Here is a 23,375-nt window from a genome sequence, read left to right on the forward strand (position 1 = left end):
CCACCTTCTCCCAGGACCTGTCCACACACCCTTCTCCTGCTTGCACTCAAGTAACCCCGCTCTCCTCAGACAAGGTACCTGGAAAATAATAATTAACCTTAGCCAAGTGATTAGCCAACCATCAGTTCACTCTCACCACCACACTACTAGATGAACACCTTCCTTCATTCATGATGATGGACTGGAACTCAGAGGGTCAGAGCTGGGAAGGGGCTATGTCAAGGTCATCCTGATAGTAAGCACCACCACCACTAGACAGCCAGTAATGTGGGGACAGGGACTGTTTGGGCTCTGCTCATGGAAGTCTTGTAGCCTTTTGTGTGTTTAACAAATATTGTATCAGAGTGATAGCACAGCAGGGAAGGTGTTTGCCTTGCACGTGGCAGACCTGAGTTCAATCTCTGGCATCTCATATGGTCCCCTGAGCCTTCCAGGAGTAACTTCTGAGTGCAGAGCCAGGAGTAAACCTTGAGCACTGCCGAGTGTGGCCCAAAAACAAACAATAAATATTGAGCATTTAGTATGTGTCATGTCAGACATTGCTCTGGGCTCCTATTCTTAGAAAACTTGTATGAGTGGAAGAAAAGCCAGATTAAGCAGATATACATCTAACTGCACATAATTCAGAGGAAAATAAGAATCTTGTGGGACTAGAGCAATAGTACAGCAGATAGGGTGCTTGCCATGCACAAGTGCAAAGCCAAGAGTACAGAGGCAGGTGTAAGCCCTGAGTACTGTTGAACATGGCCCATAAAAAGAAAAAAAGGAAGAAAGAAGTGCATTGCATAATCTACTTGGGAAGGTGAGGTGAAGAATTGGGCCACACCTGGTAGAGCTCAGGCAAAGTAAATGTCTTAAGCCTCATACTTTCTCTCTAGCTACAGCTTTTAAGACAAGAAGATGGGTCTGGGGCCAGAGTGGTAGTACAGTATTTGGGCGTTTGCTTTACATGTGACAGACCCAGGTTCTATCCCTGGTATCTCATATAGTCCGCAGAGCCAGGAGCGATTTCTGAGCACAGAACCAGGAGCAAAACCATGGGGCCGGAGAGATAGCATGGAGGTAGGGCGTTTGCCTTGCATGCAGGACGGTGGTTCGAATCTGGCATCCCATATAGTCCCCTAAGCCTGCCAGGAGCGATTTCTGAGCGTAGAGCCCCTGAGCGCTGCCGGGTGTGACCCCAAAACAAAACACACACACACACACACACACAGACACACACAACCCTAAGCACTTCTGGGTGTGGCCCCAAAAAACAAAAACGAAAACAGAAAAGAAGACTAGAACTGCAATAATGATTAATCAAGATTTCTTTCTCTTTTTTGTATTTCTTTGGGCGGGGGCACACCCGGCAGCGCTCAAGGGGTTACTCCTGGCTCTGTGCTCAGAAATCACTTCTGGCAGGCATGGGGGACCATATGGGATACCGGGATTCAAACCAATGCCATTCTTGGGTTGGCCGCCTGCAAGGCAAACGTCCTTACCGCTGTGCTATCTCTCTGGTCCCCATGATTAATCAAGCTTTCTAGCAGGCTACTTTTTGTTGGTTTGGGGATTAGCTCCAGTGGTGCTCAGGGGCTTTACATTAGTAAGGGGATTTGTGGGATTAATTCAGGATTTTATTCTGCTCAGTAGTGACACCTGGTGGTGCTCAGAGAACCTTAGGAGGAGTTGAGGATTCAAATTCTAGCACCTGCTTGTAAAGCAAGAGCCTTTTACCTCTTGTGTTATCTCTTTGGCCCGTAGCAGATTATTTTAATAGCCTGCCCCACCCCTTCTTTATTGTTGATGCTTTATTATGTTATGACTGGGGATTGCACACATTTATTTTAGCTGTGATTCTCTCAGGCATAGTGCTCACAATTGTGGTCTCATCGCTCTCTGGGGACTGCACTCCTGTAGGTAGAGTTCTTGCACCCACATCTCTCCAGGGTTCATACTCTCTATTTAAGGCACACAGTTCTGTCCAGGTGTTATTTTCCATACTCAATGGTTCAGGTCTTACCCTTGCGCTCAGGGCTCACTTCTGGCTGGTTGGGATCATATGAGGAGCCGATGATCAAACCAGAGTCAGGTACCTGCAAGGCAAATGCCCTACCCGCTGCATTATTGCTCTGGCCCCTCCCCAGTTGTCTGTACTCACCAGGGGTCACTATGGTGCTCACATACATGAACACTGGGAGGGGGCGGCAGTCATCCTTCCTGTTGTGATACTCAAACATCTTTTTAGCTGCAGTTGCATCCCTTTATGGTGCTTTCAAATATAAGACTGCGGTATGGCAGGAAATTGATTGTTAGCTGTGATCACAGCAGAGCTGCCAGGGTTGATGCCAGTGCATGTGGCAATACCAGGAATTTGAATTCACAACTATACACTGCCAAGCAGCAGCAAGGCCGTGACATTTTTCCAAACCTCCAGCAGGCTACTCTAGTGCCTTGCTTTCCTTGTTTTGTTATGAGCCACACCTGGTGTTGCTCAGGGCTTATTCCTGGCTCTGCATTCAGGGATCATTCCTGGCAGGGTTCTGGGAACCTCCGGAGTGCTAGGTATGAAACCCCAGTTGGCCACATGCAAGGCAGGTGCCTGGCATGCTATTCTATCTCTCTAGCTCCCTTATTTTTATTGTTACTGTTTTAGTGTGTCACAACTGGTTTCTGGACACCTCTCGCTCTGTGCTGAGGGATGATTTCTGGTGATGTTCAGGGACCATATGGTGCTAGGGGCTGAATCCATACCTCCAGTGTGCAAAACATGTGCACAGCACTTTGAGTCATCTCTCCAGCCCAATTTGGCTTTTCAAACTATGGCCTGTGATCCCATATGGAGTCATATAACTGAATGTAGGAATAATGAAAAAAAATTTTTCTAAATGTGTTTCAGGGTTTACAAAGGTAGTATAGGGGTTCAGGGTATGTGCCTATATGGATCTGATCTGAGCTTGATTTCCAGCACCTCGTGGCCTCCTGATCATCACTGGGATTAGTCTTAGAAGCCCCCAATCACTGACAGGATAGCCCTGATTGTCTTGTTACTATAAAGCCCAGCAATGCTGCATCCTCAGGCTTTAGCAGCAGTATTCTATAAATGATCCTTGATTTTAGAAACTGACCAAATTATATCTAAGGGGTTGTCCTGCCTTGTCCACCATGGTGTCCCCCAACACCTGTACCTGGCATACCTGGAGTAAGCCCCGCTATTTCTTTTTTTTTTTTTTTTTTTTGGTTTTTGGGCCACAACCCGTGGTGCTCAGGCTTTACTCCTGGCTGTCTGCTCAGAAATAGCTCCTGGCAGGCACGGGGGACCATATGGGACACTGGGATTCGAACCAGTCACCTTTGGTCCTGGATCGGCTGCTTGCAAGGCAAACGCCGCTGTGCTATCTCTCCGGGCCCAGCCCCACTATTTCTTTTCTGTTGAATAAAAGATGGAATATTCAGGGGCCAGAGCAATAGAACAGTAGAGACACCACTGGGTGTAGCTTAAAACCAAACAAACAAAAAAGAATATTCACTTATTTATTTAAATCAGTGATTTTCTATGTGAATGTCTGTATACCCTTTGGTAATTTCTGGCTTTAGTTGTCATGGTAAGAAGGGGAAGGTCGGGGCCGGAGAGATAGCATGGAGGTAAGGCGTTTGCCTCTCATGCAGGAGGTCATCGGTTCGAATCCCGGCGTCCCATATATGGTCCTCCCGTGCCTGCCAGGAGCAATTTCTGAGCCTGGAGCCAGGAATAACCCCTGAGCACTGCCGGGTGTGACCCAAAAACCACAAAAAAAAAAAAAAAAAAAAAAAAAAAAAAGAAGGGGAAGGTTTCAGCATTTATGAAGAAAGAAATATTTTCTTCTTTTTTTGTTTGGGCCACAACAGACAAACCAGAAAAGATTGCTCAGGCCTTACTTCTGGCTTTTCCCTCCGGGATCAATCCTGGAAGAGCTAGGAACCATATGAGATGTATAGGGTCAAACCTGAGTTGGCTGCACACAAGGCAAGTGCCCTTCCTGCTATACTATTGTTCAGGCACTGAAAGAGATTTTTTTTTTTCTTGCAATGCCTGAAGGTAGTTCTCATAAAGGAGACATGCCCCATAGATCACAAGACTTTCAAATTACCTGCCAGATTCTCTTAGATGATTCATCTTTTTGTCAGTTTCAGAAACCAGACACAGACATCTGCTTTACAGAAAAACAGAAAATATTGTTTTGTTTTGTGGGAGAGGTGTGCCGGATAGATGAGGGGAGTTACACCTTGCTGGCTCAAAGTGGACGTGGACTGTTGTTCTAGAGGTGCTGGGAGGAATTCTGCGTGCTCAGGAACCATGCTGTGAGGTTACACACACAAAACATGTACTCCAGCCCTTTGAGCACAAACCATTTGTGCAGCCTTAAACATTAGTTCCATTTCCAGTAAAAACCACTTCCACGTAAATAAGATAAGGGCATTTTGTTTCACTAAGGCTTTACCAAACTTTGTTCACGTTTTCAGAAAATCAAGACAATTTCCTCTGAGGATTCTAACGGATCTTGTTCCCACAATTCTACCTCTGGATATCAAAATGCTGAAAACTTGAGTTATGTCTTCTCGTGTATCTAACATAAACATTTACTCACTGAACGACATAATGATATTTATAATATCCTTATCAATATAAGGATGATTCATTTTACCACCTTTATTTTACAATTCATTCATCAGTCATAAACAACACACTGAAACACAATGAATAGCAATCAAAACACATTGATTAGAAACATCATAAGATGGTTGCAGAGGTAGCTAGAGAGAGAGTAGGATGGATGCTTGCCTTTACAGGTTGCCCCAGGATCGGGGTTCCATCTTCAGTATCCCATATAGTTTCCTGAGCACCGCCAGGAGAAATTCCTGAGTGTAGAACCAAGAGAAACTCCTGAGCATTGCAGGAGGTACTCCCCCAAAATAAATAAAAATAATAAATAAATAAATAAATGAAAGAAAGAAAAAGAACAGGGGCTGGAGAGATAGTATGGAGGTAAGGCGTTTGTCTTGTATGCAGAAGGGTGATAGTTCGAATCCCAGCATCCAATATGGTCCCCTGAGCCTGCCAGGAGCTATTGCTGAGTGTAGAGCTAGGAGGAACCCCTGAGGGCTGCCGGGTGTGACCCAAAAACCAAAATAAATAAATAAATAAATAAATAAATAAATAATTTTTTTTTTTATTTTTTTTTTGGTTTTTGGGCCACACCCGGTGACGCTCAGGGGTTACTCCTGGCTATGCGCTCAGAAGTCGCTCCTGGCTTGGGGGACCATATGGGACGCCGGGGGATCGAACCGCGGTCCGTCTCCTAGGCTAGCGCAGGTAAGGCAGGCACCTTACCTCGAGCGCCACCGCCCGGCCCCAAATAAATAATTTTTAATTAAAAAATAAAATAAGAGGGCCCGGAGAGATAGCACAGCGGCGTTTGCCTTGCCAGCAGCCGATCCAGGACCAAAGGTGGTTGGTTTGAATCCTGGTGTCCCATATGGTCCCCCATGCCTGCCAGGAGCTATTTCTGAGCAGACAGCCAGGAGTAACCCCTGAGCAACACGGGGTGTGGCCCAAAACCCAAAAAAAATAAAATAAAATAAAATAAAATAAGGGGCCGGAGAGATAGGATAGCATGGAGGTAAGGCGTTTGCCTTTCATGCAGAAGGTCATCGGTTCGAATCCCGGCGTCCCATATGGTCCCCCGTGCCTGCCAGGAGCAATTTCTGAGCCTGGAGCCAGGAGTAACCCCTGAGCACTGCCGGGTGTGGCCCAAAAACCACAAAAATAAAATAATAAAATAAAATAAAAAGAAACATCATCCGAGGGGAAAAGAATTCAATGACACCCCAAGTTCCACTGAGGGGAGGGGTGCAGTTTACAAACTAGTCAACCCTGGAGGTTGGGGTGTGTGTGTAGGAGGGGGCGTCCAGTGGCGGGCCCCAACAGAGCGGTCCTCCGCGCGCCAGGGGTCGCTGTAGCGCCGCATGTCCGCCCCCCCACCACCACCACTCCCCTCCTTCCCGGCCGGGCCGCTCTCCGCCGCCACCCCGCCTCGGGCCTCCACTCGGGGGCCGAGTGGGCGGGCACGACTGCGCCCAGGTCGCCCAGGCGCCCTTCGACCAGCAGCGCCCGGGGGGGCGGGCGGGCAGGCGGGCTTGCGGGTATAAAGGGAGCCGAGGCTCCCCCCGGCCGCTCTCTCCGCCCCGGGTCGCCGCAGCTGAGGCTGCTTCAGGGCTCTTGAGTAGCCTGAGGGGGGGGGAAAAATAAAAAAAGAAAAAAAAAATTAAAAAAAAAAGCTAAACTAAAAAAAAAAAAGAGAAAAAAAAGAAAAGAAAAAGCAAAGCGAAGCTTTTGCTCGCCACAACCGAGGGCGAGTGTGCTTCGTCTTCGGCCTGCCTGCAGCCTCTGCCACCGCCGCACCTGGGCACGACGCCGCGCTTGGTGAGCCGCCCGCCGCGTGGCAGCCCCAAGCCCGCCCGCCGCCCTCGGCCCGGCCCCGGCCCCGGCGCCCCCGGCTCCCCTTGGGCGCACCACGTGTCCGCGCTGCCCTTCGCCTGCCCGGCCTTGGGGAGGGAGGACAGAGGGAGGCAGGCGGCTGCGACCAATATTGGCTTCCCAAAACCCTTGCTGCAATCTTGCACCCTCGCAATCTTGCACACCTGTCTTTATCCAAAATTGGGGGGGGGGGGTGTGCAACCTTGCGGATTCTATTTTTAAATGTCATTGAAAGGGGCTATCTTATCATTTGCTTAGTTGCATTCTTTAAAGGGGGAATTGCTCTTTGCATTATCTGCATTCTTTCCCCCCCAACACCCAGCCTTTCCCCTCTTTCCTTCCCCCACGCTGCAATTTGGAGTGGGGTGGGGGAGAGTCTTCTTCCTCAGGCCGGGACAGCTGTGGCCAAATCCGCAAACTCCCCGGGAGGGCCATATTGTTTTGGAGGAAAGGAGAGCTAGAGGCTTTTTTTCTTTTGTCTGCGGGTCTTCCGCAGCCTCCTGCGAGCTTGTTTGTTGTTGTCCCTGAGTGCCCCCTTTCTCTTTCTCTCTCTCTCTCTGCTCCTCTTAGCTGCCACCTGTGAGCCCGCGAAGAACCCACCCCCCTCTCTTTTTTATTTATTTATTTTTTTTGTCAACTGTGCGGTCCCCCCTCTTCAAGAAGTCCTCCTGGCGGGGCTCGGGGTCGTGGGGGCTGGGGAGATGAACGCTGCAGCCAGCAGCTACCCCATGGCCTCCCTGTACGTGGGTGACCTGCATTCGGACGTCACGGAGGCCATGCTGTACGAAAAGTTCAGTCCTGCCGGGCCTGTGCTGTCTATCCGGGTCTGCCGCGACATGATCACCCGCCGCTCCCTGGGCTATGCCTACGTCAACTTCCAGCAGCCTGCTGACGGTGAGTCAAGAGCTCTGGATGGGGGGCCCCTCTCCCTCTGCACGGTTCCCCGAAGAACCTTCCAAGGGGCCCCTCGAGGCACGCCCCTTCTCTCCTCTCCTGCAGCTGCTGTATCGTATTGGGGGGGAAGGCAGGACTCAGACAGCACCCCAGGGAAGCAGGTGGCCGCAGGGCTTCTGGCTGCAGATAAACCTGAGTTTGAATCTTGGCTCTCTCCCCCACTTGCTCGCTCGGTGACCTTGGGCTAATCAGTCGTGGCAGTGGGGCTGGCACCCAAGGAGACTGGAAAAGGAACTCCCTGTTATTCCACTGCGTGGTCCTGCTCCAGGCGCCTGGCCTCTCGGACCCTTACCCTGATCAGTTGGACATGCATGATGAGCTTGAGGGGGTGGTTCCAGGCCTATCACACACACACTGCGATTGAAATATGGTTCCTGCAGGATTTTTTGCTGGCAACCTGTCTCGCTGGTTTGGTTTAGTTGTGGACCGATTGGGTAGAGCTGTCTTTCAGGGTTGAGTAGGAAAACAGTGGGGACAGTCTGCTGTATTAAGCCAGCATGGGGTCTTGTGTTGGCACTTCCCAGTGCCCTACTATGCTTCTTGCCTGGTATTTTTAGCTTGAGTGTATCCAGGTAGGTCCAGGGAAGCACCAGGCCTGGTGGGAGTTTTCTCTCCCCGAGAAGAGTGCTTTTCACTTGTCTTACTAACACCCCTCTGAAGACTCCAGGACTCCCAGAGTGAAAGGAACTATAGACCGGGTGGAGGCCGAGCATTGCTTGGCTCTGTGACTGGAGCTTAGAGCCTGGAGAGAGGTATGCTGCAGGAGCAAGGCCAGCAGAAACCTAACCAGGGCCTACACGTGACTCCAGATTAAAAGAAACAACTGTAAAGACGTTTCTGGGAGAAGCAAGCCATTCTGTGGCAAAGGCCCTCTAGGTCCCTATTTTTGTCCCCACTTTGTCCACTGGTGAAGCAGAGAATGTCAGTTGCCCAACTGAGAGCAGAGGATTGGACTTGTTGAGAGACAGTTCACTGTTCTGAGCTTGCTATTGTGGCGCAAAGAAGGAAACTGAGTGAGACTTGGTGGGGCGAAGGTACCTAGTGTTTTTACCACTTCTCTGCCTTGACTTTTGGGATCGAAAATCCTGTCCCTTAGAGACAGGAACAGAAGCTGTTGGTCAGTGTGTGTGCCAGCGCATACCTCTGCAGGACCTCTCCCTGCTATAAATAGTGATGGCCAGATTTGTCCGACTTAACTTCTGCACCATCATCTGGAAATAGGCACTGTGTGGAAAACGCTCCTTTACTGCTCTTTAATCGCGGTTTGGGGTCCCAGAGGCTGTGAGTTTTCCGTATCCCTCCGTGAACTCACTTGGGCCTGCCTGGACTTCTTCACATTTGGTATTTGCCCTCCTTCTCTGCTCTTTGCTGAACCAGTCCTGACCTGAGTCTGGTGGGAGAGGAGGCATTAGTCCCTTGCTTACTGCCCAGTGGAGCTTGTGGAATGACAGCATTAGGGTATTTTCCCCCCATTTTAAGGGAGATGTCTTGAACAAGGGGAAGCCCGATCCTCCCTGGAAGGGAGACTTAAGTGATGAATCATAAAAGTAGCCATCAGTTCTCAGTCCTCACTTCCGTTGACGTGTTCTTGTGCAGGTGACAAGCAGTTCAGATTCGAGGTATTCTGTGATGTTCTCTGAAGCCTGGAATTTCTTCTCAACCTGTTTTTCTTGTTTGTTTCGGGATACCTTAGTGCTGCTTAGGTGCTCAAGCATGCTCTCAGCTTATTGAGTGCTCTCTCTCAGGCTCTCGAGTTCTGAAATCTTTTAGGACTCAGAAAAGCTGGGCTGGAGTGGTGGCAAGCGGTAGGACATTTGCCTTGCACTCTGCTCAACTCTGCTCACCTAGGACGGACCTAACCACGCGGTTTGATCCCCCGCATCCCATATGGTCCCCCAAACTCTACTATTTCAGAGCACAAAGCCTGAGCCTCACCAAGAGTAGCGCCGCCCCCCCCCCCAAAAAAAAAAACCCAAAGGCTGAAAGTACCCAATTTAAGACCTGTGAACCAGCTGTGTTTCCTGGGTGGTGGTGCTTTCATCATTTTTGTCCTGATAATACCCAAAATATTTACATGTGTGACCATTAAGGTTCTTAGCATTTTGGTAGCTCATTTCTTTTTGTGACTCTAGTTTCAGAAGTTGAAAATAGGGGCTGGAGAGAGCACAGTGGTAGTGCTTTTGCCTTGCATGTGGCCAACCCAGGAGGGACCCAGGTTTGATTCCAAGCCTTCCAGGAGCCCTGAGTTACTGGGTGTGGCCAAGAAAAACCCAAACAAGCAAATTGAAAATATAAGAAACTGGCTGAAATTGGGAGTTGATCAATACATTCGCATAAAAGTTGCTATTATAGGGGCTGACAAGATAGCATAGTAGGAAAGGTGTTTTGTCTTGCACATGGCTGGCTCAGATCATTAGCACCCCATGTGTTCCCTTGAGTCCTGCCAGGAGTGATCCCTGATTACTTGCCAGTGGCTTCAAAGCTCTCTAAAAATTGCTTGTAGGTTTTATTTTTCTTAAGGATTATCGACTAGGAGACAGCTTAGGGTTGAGTGCCTGTTTTGCCTGTGGGAGGTCAGGTTTTTTTTGGTTGTTTCTTTGTTGCTGGTTTGTTTGATGTTGTTTTGGTTTGGTTTGGTTTTGGACAAACCTGGCAGTGAGTGCTCAGGGCTGTTTCAAACTCTGCTCAGGAATCATCCCTGTTCTTGCTCAGGGATTTCAACCGGGGTCAGCTGCATGGAGGTACATGCAAGACAAAAATATTTTAGCTCCTGTATAGTATCTTGCCTGCCTGGGAAGTCCCTTGAAGTTCTATACTCAGCGCTCAAATAGAACAAAAAGAGAGTTAGTTGACAGCTTTGCGATATCTGAGGGGAAAAATTGTTAGTGGTGGCATCAGGTCACATAAAATGGGGAAATTGCTGCTCTGAGTTGCAGTGGGTGGTAGACTGTAGAATGTGATAAAGCTTAGTCAGTGGGAGATTATTCTTCCATCTTGGTGCCCTGAGATGTTTTAGACAATTTCTTCCCTAACTCCCTTTCCAGGGAGGCCACAGATTCAGCGGGAAGAAGAACTGGAGGGATAAGAACCCTTTACTTTTAGTAGCTTTTTCGTTTGTTTTTATGGCCATACCCGGCCGCACCCAGGGGTTACCCTGGTAGGCTCATGGAACCATATGGGATGTTGGGGATCCAACCTGAGTGGGCCGTTAGCAAAGCAAAATGCTCTGTCTACTGCATCATCACTCAGGCCCCATTAGTAGCTGCTTTTCCCCCCAGGATGAAGCGATTACTTGAAAAATCCTAAGGTTCTGGGAGAGTGGTAGTTTCAAACTAGTTGACATTTCATTTCCCTGAGTGAAACACTTCTATTTTGCAGCTGAACGGGCCTTGGATACCATGAACTTCGATGTGATTAAAGGGAAGCCAATTCGTATCATGTGGTCTCAGAGGGATCCCTCTTTGAGGAAGTCCGGCGTGGGAAATGTCTTCATTAAGAACCTGGACAAATCTATAGATAACAAGGCACTTTATGATACTTTCTCTGCTTTTGGAAACATTCTGTCCTGCAAGGTAAATGTTGACAAAGCGTATTGGTCATTGAATCCTGAGATCAGAATAAGTAGCAAATGGAAAACTGTCTTGGAATTGGGCAGTTAGGATAATTATTATTATGCTCCAAATGGCTCCGAAACCTAAAAGTTTCCTGTAGATAATCTCAGCTCAGCCTAGCAGAATTGGTAAGGTGCTTTAGTGTTTCATTCTTTCCTGGATTGCCTGAACTATCCTTCCTGTTTCTTAGTTGTTGACAGATTGAAAAGATTTCTTCTGAGGGTATGTAGAGGGGGCCTGGTCTTCAGGCACTGATGAATTTGGTTTAATGCTAGAATGAAGTCCTGTTGGTGGTTGGGAATTCTGTTAGGCTCTTTTTTGTGGTACTGGTTTTGCTCCCAAGTTTTTAATGTTTTTGGAGCTGCAACTGTTGGGGTTTATACTCAGGGCCTAACTTTCAGAGCAAATGCTCTACCACTGAGCTACTTATTGACCCTAAATTTGTTCTTTCTGGTGTGGGTTGACACCTGGTAGGGCTCAGGGAACACTATTAGTGTTCTGTGTACTCCAGCCATTTTAGATCTCTCTGATCTTGTAAAGGTTTTATTTTAGTCCCACCCAAGTGTGCTCAAGGAGGCCCAGAGGCCACTCCAAGTCAACCAGGCCAGGTGGGTGGTTCAGTGCTTAGAACTCCAGAGCCAACCCTGGTGGTGCTCAGGCCATGTGTTGCCAAGTAGATAGTGCACCCTGCCCACTGAGCACTCTATTCTCCTTTAAAAAAATATTTATTGGTGCTCGCTTCAGCACATAAACTAAAATTGGAACAATACAGAGAAGATTACCATGGCCCCTGCATAAGGATGACACACAAATTCATGAAGCATTTCATATTTAAAAATATATACTTATTGGGGCCAGAGAGATAGCACAGCAGTAGGGCGTTTGTCTTGCACACAGCCAACCCAGAGTGGAAGGTGGTTTGAATCCTGGCATCCCATATGGTCCCCATAGCCTGCAAGGAGTGATTTCTGAGCACAGAGCTAGGAGTAATCCCTGAGGGCCGCCGGGTATGATCCAAAAACAAAAACAAAAATATTTCTATTAGTGAGAAAAGACATTTGGAATAGAATGTGAATATCCTTTGTAAATGGGGCATAATGAGGCCGGTACTGGGCCTTTAGAGGGTGGCACAGATGCAGTTGCCCGCCTTTTTTCGACAGGTGGTGTGCGATGAGAACGGCTCTAAGGGTTATGCCTTTGTCCACTTCGAGACCCAAGAGGCTGCCGACAAGGCTATCGAGAAGATGAATGGCATGCTCCTCAATGACCGCAAAGTGTGAGTGTCCCAGTCTGGAGCGACAGCCATCGCATGAGCCAGCCATGGCCCCACCTCGGTATTAACTGGCACACACAAGGCGGCTACTGGTTCTCGGCCCAAGTGTGGCCTGCTCCTACCTCTCCACTCCAGGGCTGGTGAGTCTCCCTGCCTGAGCCATGGCAGCCCTTTAGACTCGCCAAGGTGGGCTTTCTGCCCAGGCCATGGCCTGCCTGCCGCCCCTCCCTTAAAAGCATTCCTCTGTGGGTTTTGTGAGCATCAACACTGGGGCTGGCTGCAAGGCAGTTCTAACCCACTCTGAGCAGGGATCTGGCCAGCGGCAGAGTGGAGAGGGCCCTGGACTGACCAGGAGCTATGCTAGCTGTGTGACCATGGCTTCCCCTGGGACCTTAAGGACTCGGGCTCACTCAGTAGCTGATGGTACCAAATTATCTAAAGTCTCCACTTCACTAACTTGATCCTTCTAATACAGTCTGGCTCTAGAGTCACTGTTTGAATAGAGTGAAGTATAACCAGTTATATCTAGCAGGTGTTCCCAGTGCAGCATGGAGAAAGGAGGGAGGGAGGACCTTAGAGCTGAGTGGGAAGGGAAAAGGACAGTACGTCTTAGCTATAACCGGAGGAAATAATTTCTGTCCTTGGCCAATGACCAGATCAGGGGGTGTGCACTGATGCTGTGTGCACGCCCCAAGGTCAATTCCCTCGGGGTTCACTAGGACGGAATGAGAAGCTTTCAAGTAAACTTGTGCCATATGTGAGTTGCACCACATTGAGCAAAGGGGAAAAGGCATCGCATCTCCTGGTCAACTCCAGGTCTCACTGCTAGGGTTAACTACTGTTAACAGTGTGGTTTGTGTCCTTCCAGACCTTTTCTGTGCTTTACATAGATGCACAGAAATGGACGTTTTAGCACTTGGTCACCAGGCTTCTCCCGAAGGCAGTGTGATGTGGTAGGAGCCCTGGGCCGTCACCACAGTCCTGCTTCCCTCTCTCCGGGAGTCTCTGAACTTGCTTTCTGGGGGATGGAGGGGGACACTGGATTATAACCTCTCCTGTCAGCCTTTAACCCGTGTGCCTTTGGGCCTTGAAAATAAAAGTCTTTTCCACTGATTCTAGTTTATGGTTTCCTTTTAGGTTTGTAGGCAGATTTAAATCTCGAAAAGAGCGTGAAGCAGAGCTTGGTGCCAAGGCCAAGGAATTCACCAACGTTTATATCAAGAACTTTGGGGAAGAGGTGGATGATGAAAGTCTGAAAGAGCTATTCAGCCAGTTTGGTAAGTTGGGGTCCTTTGCCCCACTTGTCCACGTCCCCTGTTTACCAGATCTACAGCTAACCTGTTTGAAAGACAGGACACCTATATGTGGAAGTAGAATAGTTGGCGTGGTAAAGGTCACAGGGCAGGTAGGACTAGACACCAGTCATAGGGCTTGGCTTTGCCTGCCTTGTCCCATGCCCCCGGCCATTCAGTAACATGGTCAGATTTAGAAGCCCAGATCTGTGGTGCCTCTTTCTTAAGAGAGAGTCCATGTGGGTCCACAAGCAAGAGTTTCCTTCCAATGAGCTCTTTGAGGCAGTCTTCCTCCTGAGCTGTGTTGGAGATGGTGTTACTAATAGTTCTGTCCTTTGGTAATAGGTAAGACCCTAAGTGTCAAGGTGATGAGAGATCCCAGTGGGAAATCCAAAGGCTTTGGCTTTGTGAGTTACGAAAAACACGAGGATGCCAATAAGGTGAGAGTACCACGAGGGTCGGGAACGATCGCTAGGCAGTGGACCCCAAGCATGGGCAAGGCCTTACCAGCCAAAGTGGAGCAGGCCTGGAGCTGTCTGGGCTGTGCACATTTCCACACTCTGCCCGTGTCCCCAGGCTCCCATTTTCATAGCGTGTGGCACATAACTGCCACCTTTGTTTACTCAGCCCTGTAGATTGAAAGAGCAGGTCAGATGTTGGTTCTCATTCAGAAGTAACTAAGGCCCGTGGATTGCTGACGGGACAGTGAAGCAGCTCCTTGTGCTGTTCCTCAGCATCTTTAACTCTAATTGTTTACAAGAACCTGAGCGGTTTAGTGATAGTCAGGTCTCAACCTAAGTTCATGCCCATCATGTTTAAACGTAACCCCACTGTACTTCTGTCTGCCCTCTGTGTTGTCTGGACCTATGACCCATTGAAGCATCATTCCTATTTTACTGATGAACAAATTTGTAGTTTTGGATCTGCTTAGTAGAGACAAGATGAAATTAGTTTTTAACCCATCTAGGACAGCTTTTTCAGATTATTTGTTGGGACTTAGAGACTTCCAGATCAAGGCCCCTGCTTCTGCACCTTGGTTTCAAGATGTGTATTTTCCTCTTTAGGCGGTGGAAGAGATGAACGGAAAAGAAATCAGTGGCAAAGTCATATTTGTAGGCCGTGCACAAAAGAAAGTTGAACGGCAGGCTGAGTTAAAAAGAAAATTTGAACAGCTGAAACAAGAGAGAATTAGTCGATACCAGGTGAGAAGTGGTTTTTTTACAGAACCTGTTCCAAAGTTTTCTTTCTTAATATATGTAAAGTGCCCTGAAGTTTATTTAACAGGTTTGAGCCAGGTGTTAGCACAGAGCACTTGAGTGTGGCTTCATGCATAAGTTCTGGCCTTGATTCCTAATACTAGTTGGTCCCCAGCACTGTTGGGAGCACCACTGGATAGATAGCTCAATAACAAAAAGGTGTGTGTGTGTGTTTGTTTTTTGGGGTTTTTTTTTTGGGAGGGTCACACCTGGCAGCGCAGCGCTCAGGGCTCTACGCTCAGAAATCGTTCCTGGCAGACTCGGGGGGACCATATGGGATGCCGGGATTCGAACCACCATTCTTCTGCATGCAAGGCCTTACCTTCACGCTATCTCTCTGGCCCCAATAATAAACAAAAAGTTTAATAGGCTTTCTTGGAGTTGCTACTCTAGACTGTCAGATTGTAACAGTCATAGAAATAGGGGCTGGAGAGGAGCCGGAGAGATAGCACATCGATAGGGCGTTTGCCTGGCACTCAGTCGATTCAGGACCAACAGTGGTTCAAATCCCGGCAACCCAAATGGTCCCCCGTGCCCGCCAGGAGTAATTTCTGAACGCAGAGCCAGGAGTAACCCCAGAGCGCCGTTGGGGTGTGCCCCCCCCACATCCCAAAAAAAAAAAAGAGAGAGAAAAAAAAGAAATAGAGGCTGGCTGCGGTGGTGTATGATCCTGGTTCAAATCCCAGTGCTATACTGTAGGGCTGCTCACTCTACACACTGCTCTTCCCAGTACCCCAGGGTGCAGTCAGTCCTTAGACAAAAGAAATAAGAGTGGGAGAGGCTTACTCGGAGACTATTCTGGAAATCTCTATTGGTGTTCTGATTTCCTTTGACATCCATATTATGAGGTAATCTTGAGCTTAGAACAGAGGGAGGAGAATGTGCCACTGAACCAGTGGTTCTGCCCAGGTAGCTGATGGGAGAGGATGTCTAACCTGGGTTGATGCTCTCAGAGCTTAGAGCAATTAGTTCCCGACCTGGAGCCTGCATCAGGAATATCTGCTGAGCTTTTCTGATTCATTAGCATCAGGTTTATTGAGGCCTGAGGTTTAATTGAGTATTTGCTTTTCTTGCGAGTCAAGATGTTGGTGGTCTGTACTTATATTTTGAGATTCCCTGTTTTTAGGTAACAAATGAAGCATAAATGTGTAATTAACAGCAATCCTTATCTTTCAGGGGGTCAATCTATATATTAAGAACTTGGATGACACCATCGATGATGAAAAGCTAAGGAAAGAATTTTCTCCTTTTGGATCCATCACCAGTGCAAAGGTATTTTCTGCAAAGACCTGGGGGTTGAAAGCAATAAAAGTGTTTAGTTGAAGGGTGTGGGGGCTTTGCTGCATTGTGGGATGGACTCTATCTGGTTTGTGTCTGTGTCAGCTCTTTCTGAGAGGGGTACCTCCTCCTGTCTCTCAACTAATTAACCATCTGAATGAGTGCTCCAGGCACATCCTTCTGTGTCTGACCCAATCTTCCCAGAGCACCTAAATCTTTCCCATTCCTTGCCACTTCATGCCGGCGTGGGGACAGATGGTGCAACAGTACAAGCAGAGGAAATCCAGACGGGTTTCCATTTTGCCTTGGGGCCTGTCTCTACAACTCTGCCACACTTTGTCCTTGAACACAGAGAGAGGTGTTCTGAGGATTGAGGCAGGGGGGAAGAGAGGAGCATAGGGATCGTCCCCGGTCATGTAAGGGAAAAGAACAGAAGGTTTGTTTTTCCATGGACACAACGTGCGTCATTTGCTTGATTTCTGCTAATCATATCAACAGAATTAAGGTACATTTGTACCCCGTTCTGAAGATAAAGAATTTGAGACCTTGAACAAAAGAACACTGCTTACATGGGGAGGGTGAACTGTGTGTTTTTGGCACTTGGCATTATGATGGTCACTGATGGTATTTGATGCAAGCGTGGGGCCATCCCTCATGCACACATGGCTCCTGGGCCTGCCCTATAGGTGATGGGGGAAGAACTGATGCCATGGTGTGGCAGATAAGCTCTCTTATGTGGGGCCATCACTTCTTACCCCTTCCCCTTCCCGCAGTTCCCCTTCATTCCTACAGGGAGGCACCTCCTGGCTTTTTAGTAGGCTGATGCTTGGCGAGAAAAGCCAGTGAACCAGACCACATCATGGAGTTTCATGGACACCATTTGTGGGTCACAGGATGGGTTGTGTTTTTGTTGTTTTTTTTGTTGTTGTTGTTGTTTTAGTTTTTGAATTATATCTAGCCATGCTCAGAGGTTACTCTTAGCTCTACCCTCAGGAATCCCTCCTGGCGGTGCTCTGGGGATCATATGGGATGCCATGGATCCTGGCTAGATCAGTTGCATAAGCATCCTACCCACTTAAAGTCATGTTCTTCTGCCACATCTCCCTTATGACTCCCATTACATTGGTGAGGACTGTGAGTTGGAAGCCGGTTTACTGCATCTTCTGCTTCAGGAGGAAGCTCTCAAGGCAGTGAGCAAGACAGCACAGTACCAATCACCATATTCCCAGCACCAGAGCTGCTAAGTGCGTGGGAGGTAGGGTGGGCTAAGGACTATTGGTTTTGTTTTTAGATTTCAGGCTTCTAGAAGATGAACTTTTAGGCACCACAGTTTACAATACTGTTAGTGACACGGTTTCATACATAGCAATCCCTCCCTACAGTGCCTGCTTCCCTCCACCATTGTCACAGTGTTTCCGTGCCTCCCCAGTTATATGCCATCTCCTTTTCCCCCCTAACTGCAGTGGCTTCCTACTAAATATCAGTAGGAATATCATTTCTGTTATACCTTTGGGCATTTGTTATTGCCCTTCTCTGCTATTTTATGTCCAGTACATGAAAAAGCTCGATTCTGTGTCTGTCTCTCTGATTGTCCTCAGCACTCTGCTCTCCTGTTCCATCCACATAGCAAAAAATCTCATCTCTTCTTACAGCTGAGTAGTTGTCCATTGTACATGTGCCATAGCTTCTTGATCTGGTCATAGACACTTAGTTTGTTTCCAGAGAACAGTGCTGCAGTGAACATGGACATGGAGATGTCGTCTGTGTCTTTTAAGTATGGCTGTTAAGTGCAGCCAGCAGCAGTGCTAGTTCAGGTTGTCCTACCTAAATGCTGGAACTGGGATGACGATGCTTCTCTCCCAGCTGGTCATTTTCTGGAGTTCCAGTTCTTTAATGGTGGAAGTGTTAGGACGTGTATATCTCCTTATTTCAAAATCAGGTTCTACAAAAAAGTTGTATGTGTCAAGTTCTCAGGCAGATAAGTGCTACAAATAACACTTGATTCTTTCTAGCTCTTTGCGGACCTTCCAGCTGTCCTCTCTAGGGTCCTCCTGGTTTACCCTTTAGCCATGTCCATGTATTGTTAGGGTCACTGGGTTCTGCAACAAGAAAACATCCCGTTCTGCTCCTGGCTTGTAACTAATTGATTTGGAACCGGGCTGAGAGCCCCTGATTTAGATGTAGCTAACAAATACTTGGAACCCAAGTTTCCTGGCTCACAACACTCGCATTTGTTTTCCAGGTAATGCTGGAGGATGGGAGAAGCAAAGGATTTGGCTTTGTCTGCTTCTCCTCTCCTGAAGAGGCAACCAAAGCAGTCACTGAGATGAATGGCCGTATCGTGGGCTCTAAGCCCCTGTATGTTGCGCTGGCCCAGAGGAAGGAGGAGCGAAAGGCTCACCTGACCAACCAGTACATGCAGCGAGTGGCCGGCATGAGAGCACTCCCTGCCAATGCCATCTTAAACCAGTTCCAGCCTGCAGCTGGGGGCTACTTTGTGCCAGCTGTTCCACAGGTAAGTTTGCTGGACACTCTGGGCCCTGTGGGACTTGCCTGCTAATAGCTACTCTGAGGGGGCGTTGTAGGATATTGGAGGGCTGGGGCTAGGATGACAGAGTGTCGCAAGTGAAAATGAGGAAGAACAGGCAGCGGTAGAATTAGAATCCTTTGCTAGCACAGCAGGAAGAATATTCAGCTTACATGTCGCCAACTCGGGCTCAATCTCTGAAATCCCATGTGGTCCCCTGAGTATCTCTGGGTGTGGTCCCCAAACCAAAAAATTTAAAAAAAAAATTCCATTAGAGTAGTGGAAAGAGCACAACAGGTAAGTTACTTGCACAGGCGGCTGACCCAGGTTCAATCACCTGCCCTGTGTATAACTGAATATGGCCCAACCCTATCACCCCCAAAATAATCTTTTTTTTGTTTTTGTTTTTTTTGGGCCACACTCAAACACTGAGTTTGATGCTCAGGGGTTACTCCTGGCTAAGCACTCAGAAATTGCCCCTGGCTTGGGGGGACTATATGGGACGCCATGACCTTGATTCAATTCCCCAACACCACCATATATGGTCCCTTGAACATAGCCATGAATAGTCCCTGAAGCCCAACCAGGGTGGGCTAAACCCAAAAAAATAAAAGGGTCTTCATTAGCTGAGCTTGGAGGGAAAGTGTGAAGCCCTACACTCAGCACTGCTGAACAGAAGGAAACAGATCGGCATTAACTAGCTAGCCTCTCTGCCTCTTTAGCTTTTGAACAGTGAATCTTGAGTCCAATATAAGGTGAGCGACTTCTCTAGTGTGGGTTCAGATCCTTAAAATGTTGAAAGGGCTTTTGTGTTCTCCCCTCAGGCTCAGGGAAGACCTCCGTATTACACACCTAACCAGCTGGCACAGATGAGGCCTAATCCACGCTGGCAGCAAGGTGGGAGACCTCAAGGTAGGTGATAGGGAGTTACAACTTCTGTTGGCCCAGGGTAGATGGGCCTGCATGGTCTCTCCTGTCTTTCCTGCTCTGAGGCACAGCCTATGAATGGTCCACGTTCCTTGTCAGTGACTTTTGGTTTTTGTCTATTCACCAGGCTTCCAAGGCATGCCAAGTGCTATACGCCAGTCTGGGCCTCGTCCAACTCTTCGCCACCTGGCTCCAACTGGTAATGCTCCGGCCTCTCGTGGCCTCCCTACTACCGCTCAGAGAGTCGGTGAGCAAAATGGCCTTGAGAAACATGACTCAGGGAATGGTCAGGATGATGTCTAGGCCTGCCCAGCGCTGATCAGCTTGCTGTGCGCTTGTTCTTTAGTCTTGGCGCTTCAGTCTTAGCTGTGCGTGTAGAGAGGTATGAAGGTGCAGAGAAGCAGCGGTGAGTCCTAGAAGTGTTGGTGACATGCTGAGGTGCTTTGCTCAAAATTAGTGACTCACGAAATAGGTTAACTGTAGAAATTTGTTAGACAGGTGATCTCCTGATTACGGTCGGAGATCCTGGGGAACTTTCTAAGATCATGTCCTCTATTCCGAGAGGTGGAAGGAGTCGTGTCTTCTCTATTGGCACTTTCTCGAAAATAACAATAGTGGCCCTGTGTGTTATGTGTTGCGTGAACATGCTTTGGAATTTCTTCTTCCGTGGGACGTGACCAGTTGGACCTCTGCTGCCAACACTGATGTGCATTTGCTGGTCTGTTGTAGGGTCTGAGTGCCCGGACCGCTTGGCTATGGACTTTGGTGGGGCTGGTGCCGCCCAGCAAGGGCTGACTGACAGCTGCCAGTCTGGAGGTGGTATTGGACGCACAGAATGGGGAAAGAGGGAATTGATGGGTCTTTGCCCAGGCTGATGGGCTTTAAACTCTCTCTTCTTTTTCCAAGGCGTCCCCACAGCTGTGCAGAACTTAGCCCCTCGTGCTGCTGTAGCTGCTACTGCCCCTCGAGCTGTAACACCATACAAATATGCCTCCAGCGTCCGCAGCCCCCACCCTGCCTTGCAGCCTTTGCAGGTGAGCAGGTGTTAGGGTCCTGCTCTGTGTTGCCAGTCCTTTGGAGACAGTACCCTGCAGGAGGCTCTTCCAAGGAAGGCAGAGCCGGTCCTGTTTCCTCCCACCCACCGCTCACTTGGCTCTCACTTTCCAGTTGCCAGCTGTGCTATGCAGTCAGTGATGGTAGGAAAGATATTAATTTACTTTGCAGATAACTGCAGTTTTAGGGTGTGTTGGGGGAGTTGGAGCCAGTTTTCCAGTTTCTTGGCTGGAACCTGTGATCTTTGGAGCCGTGTCCCCACTTCCTCAGGCAAGCTAGGAGGCAGCGAGCTTATTGCCATACTCAGCTGTTGGCTGTGGAGGAGCCATACTTGGCCTGCAGGATCCTGATCTGCTGTCTCCTCGGCCTTGTGCTGGTCCACTGGAGATTTCCTAGGACTTGCTGCTGTGTGAAGTGTTTGCCTTCCTGAGGCTGGCTCTGGCGCTGCTCACAGTCCTCAAGCTTTTGGTACAAGATGGTGGTGTGTAGCATAATGAAAGCAGTGTGATAATCACAGCCTAAAATTCCTTTCTCATCTGAAAGTAGAACTTAATTTTCAAGAGGAGGCTCTACGGCGGCCTCCTGTTCCCCACCTGCACTGGTTAGAAAGACTTTAGGTTCTTGTTGCCTTACCTCCTGTGGATTTCCATGATAAACCTGAGCCTCACCTCATTTCTGTCAGTCCCTCATCAGACCTCTCTTTCCCTACATTCTCCTTCCCTCGTCATAGCGAGTCATTGCTCATGTAGCTGGTTGTATTCTTGGGTCCACACCACTCTGCCTCTCCCTGCCTTCTTCCCTGAGCCCAGGATTTTCTGAGCAGCCTGGGCACCCTTCAGAGACTGAGGGGTCAATTGGTCTCTTGGCTGTGCTGACTGCCATCTCTCCTGGCCCCCAGGCGCCCCAGCCCGCGGTGCACGTGCAAGGCCAGGAGCCCCTCACAGCCTCCATGTTGGCAGCAGCGCCTCCCCAGGAGCAGAAGCAGATGCTGGGTGAGTGGACCTGTTCCCTTCTTTAGTTGGGGGCTAGAGCCTGTGGTTCCCTTAGACCCATCAATTCATTCTCAGGGTGTTTCTGGGTCTTTTTGTTTCAGGCACCACGCTTCACAATGCTTCCAATGTGATACTTTGGAAATCATTCCTGGTGGGAACTGTGGTGCACGCAGAGCCTGGGCTCAGCTTGTAAAGCACCCAGCCCTCACCTGGTATTGAACCAACAAATATCTTCCAGGAGAACGTCTGTTCCCGCTCATCCAGACGATGCACTCAAACCTGGCGGGCAAAATCACAGGCATGCTGCTGGAGATCGACAACTCGGAGCTGCTGCACATGCTGGAGTCGCCCGAGTCTCTCCGGTCCAAGGTGAGCTACTCCCAGCCCCCCACTTCCACTCAAAATGTCTGCAGTCCCTTTGACCCTCTTCCATTTGGGGATATGGTCAGCTGCAAGAATTTCCCGCCACCCTGAAGGTTAGAGAGGACACACTCTCCTCAGAGATCACTGATATCCGCATCCCACAGGTGGATGAAGCTGTGGCCGTTCTACAGGCCCATCATGCCAAGAAAGAAGCTGCCCAGAAGGTGGGCACTGTGGCTGCTGCTACCTCCTAGACCCAGGAAAACAACGTATGTGTCATTTCTGCTTTCCTAAAAGATTAGGGGCTGCCAGGTGGGCTTTTGTCAGCTGGGTGAGCTTATCTGGAGAAAAGATCATGAGGAATGAGTTTTCAGGTGCCAGCAACAGTTTTCCTCATGAAGAGCAGCTGGTTCTTGTCTCAAGAATCACCTTGTTGGTCTGACCTGGTGACCAAGGACATGCGAAAATTCTTAGTCCCTAAAAGTCTCCTGGCTGCTCTGCAGCCACTGGTTAGCTAAATACCTAGGAGACCCCAAGTGTCAATGTGGAAGGCACAGGCACATCTGACTAGTGACATGGGTCCTTCCAGTAGACATGAGCCATAAGGAGTTGGTTTTTAAGGTCAAGTCCTAGTGTCTGCCAAGGATTGCAGTGATTCTGAAGTTATTTTGCTTATGTGTTATGTTGGTGTTTTTCTTTGCAGCATCCAAAAGCCAAATAACCCCTCACAGAATTCAGCTCAAGGTTTGAAGCTCGTCCTATGGACCTCAACACCAAGAACCACAATCACAAATTTAATAGGTCATTTTGTATCAAAAGGTCAAATATGAAGCGCCTAGAATTTTTCAATTAAAAGAATATATTTTCTGGGTTCTGTTCTGACCCAGATAGTGTTAACTTTTTTTTCTATTGTGGGTTTTGAGTTCTCCCCCCAGAGATTGGTTTTATTTGATGTAACCAAGTCTTAAGTTTCTCAATAAAGAAGAAAAACCTCCATAGAACTGCTTCTGTTTAAAAACTTTAATTTACACAGTTTGTATAAATTCCAGGTCTGCTCATTTTAGAGTGTAAGAGTCAAGATTAGTAGAAATTCTCCTTATCTGATATTTTGTAGTCATTTGAGTCTAGAAGGTAGCATCACTATTGCATTTATTTTGGAAAGATCTTGGGGAGGGGGGGTAACTCCTGGCCCTGTGCTCAGGAATTAATCCTGGTGGTACCCAAGGGAGTATATGGGATGCCAAGATTGATTCCAGGTCAGCTGCATGTAAGGCAAGCACTCTGCCTGCTGTACTGTCTCTAGGCCCCAGCAATCAGTTTTGAGTGGATCTTGGACCTGGCACAGGAACA

The 23,375-nt window shown here is 48.5% G+C and overlaps 1 protein-coding gene and 2 non-coding genes across 5 annotated transcripts; all 3 read left to right on the forward strand.

The window, feature by feature from the left end:
* The first annotated feature begins 7,143 nt into the window (after positions 1 to 7,143).
* Positions 7,144 to 23,026, forward strand: PABPC4 (poly(A) binding protein cytoplasmic 4). Of its 3 annotated transcripts, none has more exons than XM_049774730.1 (16): positions 7,144 to 7,393; positions 10,832 to 11,025; positions 12,225 to 12,340; positions 13,475 to 13,614; positions 13,975 to 14,069; positions 14,694 to 14,831; positions 16,062 to 16,157; positions 18,406 to 18,678; positions 19,515 to 19,602; positions 19,745 to 19,864; positions 20,347 to 20,433; positions 20,524 to 20,651; positions 21,569 to 21,662; positions 21,901 to 22,031; positions 22,190 to 22,294; positions 22,729 to 23,026. In XM_049774730.1, exons 1-15 carry the CDS (start codon positions 7,201 to 7,203, stop codon positions 22,277 to 22,279), a joined length of 1,983 nt encoding a protein of 660 aa, XP_049630687.1. In that variant the 5' UTR covers positions 7,144 to 7,200; the 3' UTR covers positions 22,280 to 22,294; positions 22,729 to 23,026. The 3 variants fall into 3 exon arrangements, with proteins under 3 accessions (XP_049630687.1, XP_049630688.1, XP_049630689.1); XM_049774731.1 differs by having other exon boundaries at positions 19,745 to 19,816; XM_049774732.1 differs by lacking the exon at positions 20,347 to 20,433 and having other exon boundaries at positions 7,147 to 7,393.
* Positions 11,796 to 11,899, forward strand: LOC126013060 (U6 spliceosomal RNA). The gene has a single exon (XR_007497394.1). It is a non-coding gene; the product is annotated as a U6 spliceosomal RNA (small nuclear RNA).
* LOC126012519 (small nucleolar RNA SNORA55) lies at positions 16,369 to 16,500 on the forward strand. The gene has a single exon (XR_007496977.1). It is a non-coding gene; the product is annotated as a small nucleolar RNA SNORA55 (small nucleolar RNA).
* Positions 23,027 to 23,375: the final 349 nt, after the last annotated feature.

This window comes from Suncus etruscus, chromosome 6, assembly GCF_024139225.1.
Source record: "Suncus etruscus isolate mSunEtr1 chromosome 6, mSunEtr1.pri.cur, whole genome shotgun sequence".
Classification (NCBI taxonomy): Eukaryota; Metazoa; Chordata; class Mammalia; order Eulipotyphla; family Soricidae; genus Suncus; species Suncus etruscus.

What these genes read in the sequence shown, in the direction of transcription:
- PABPC4 (XM_049774730.1), top strand. Translation starts at nt 7,201, where the DNA reads ATGAACGCTGCAGCCAGCAGCTACCCCATGGCCTCCCTGTACGTGGGT. An exon ending in AACACGAGGATGCCAATAAG is followed by an intron (nt 14,070 to 14,693) that starts GTGAGAGTACCA and finishes TTTCCTCTTTAG; the next exon opens with GCGGTGGAAGAGATGAACGG. An exon ending in CCGAGTCTCTCCGGTCCAAG is followed by an intron (nt 22,032 to 22,189) that starts GTGAGCTACTCC and finishes CGCATCCCACAG; the next exon opens with GTGGATGAAGCTGTGGCCGT.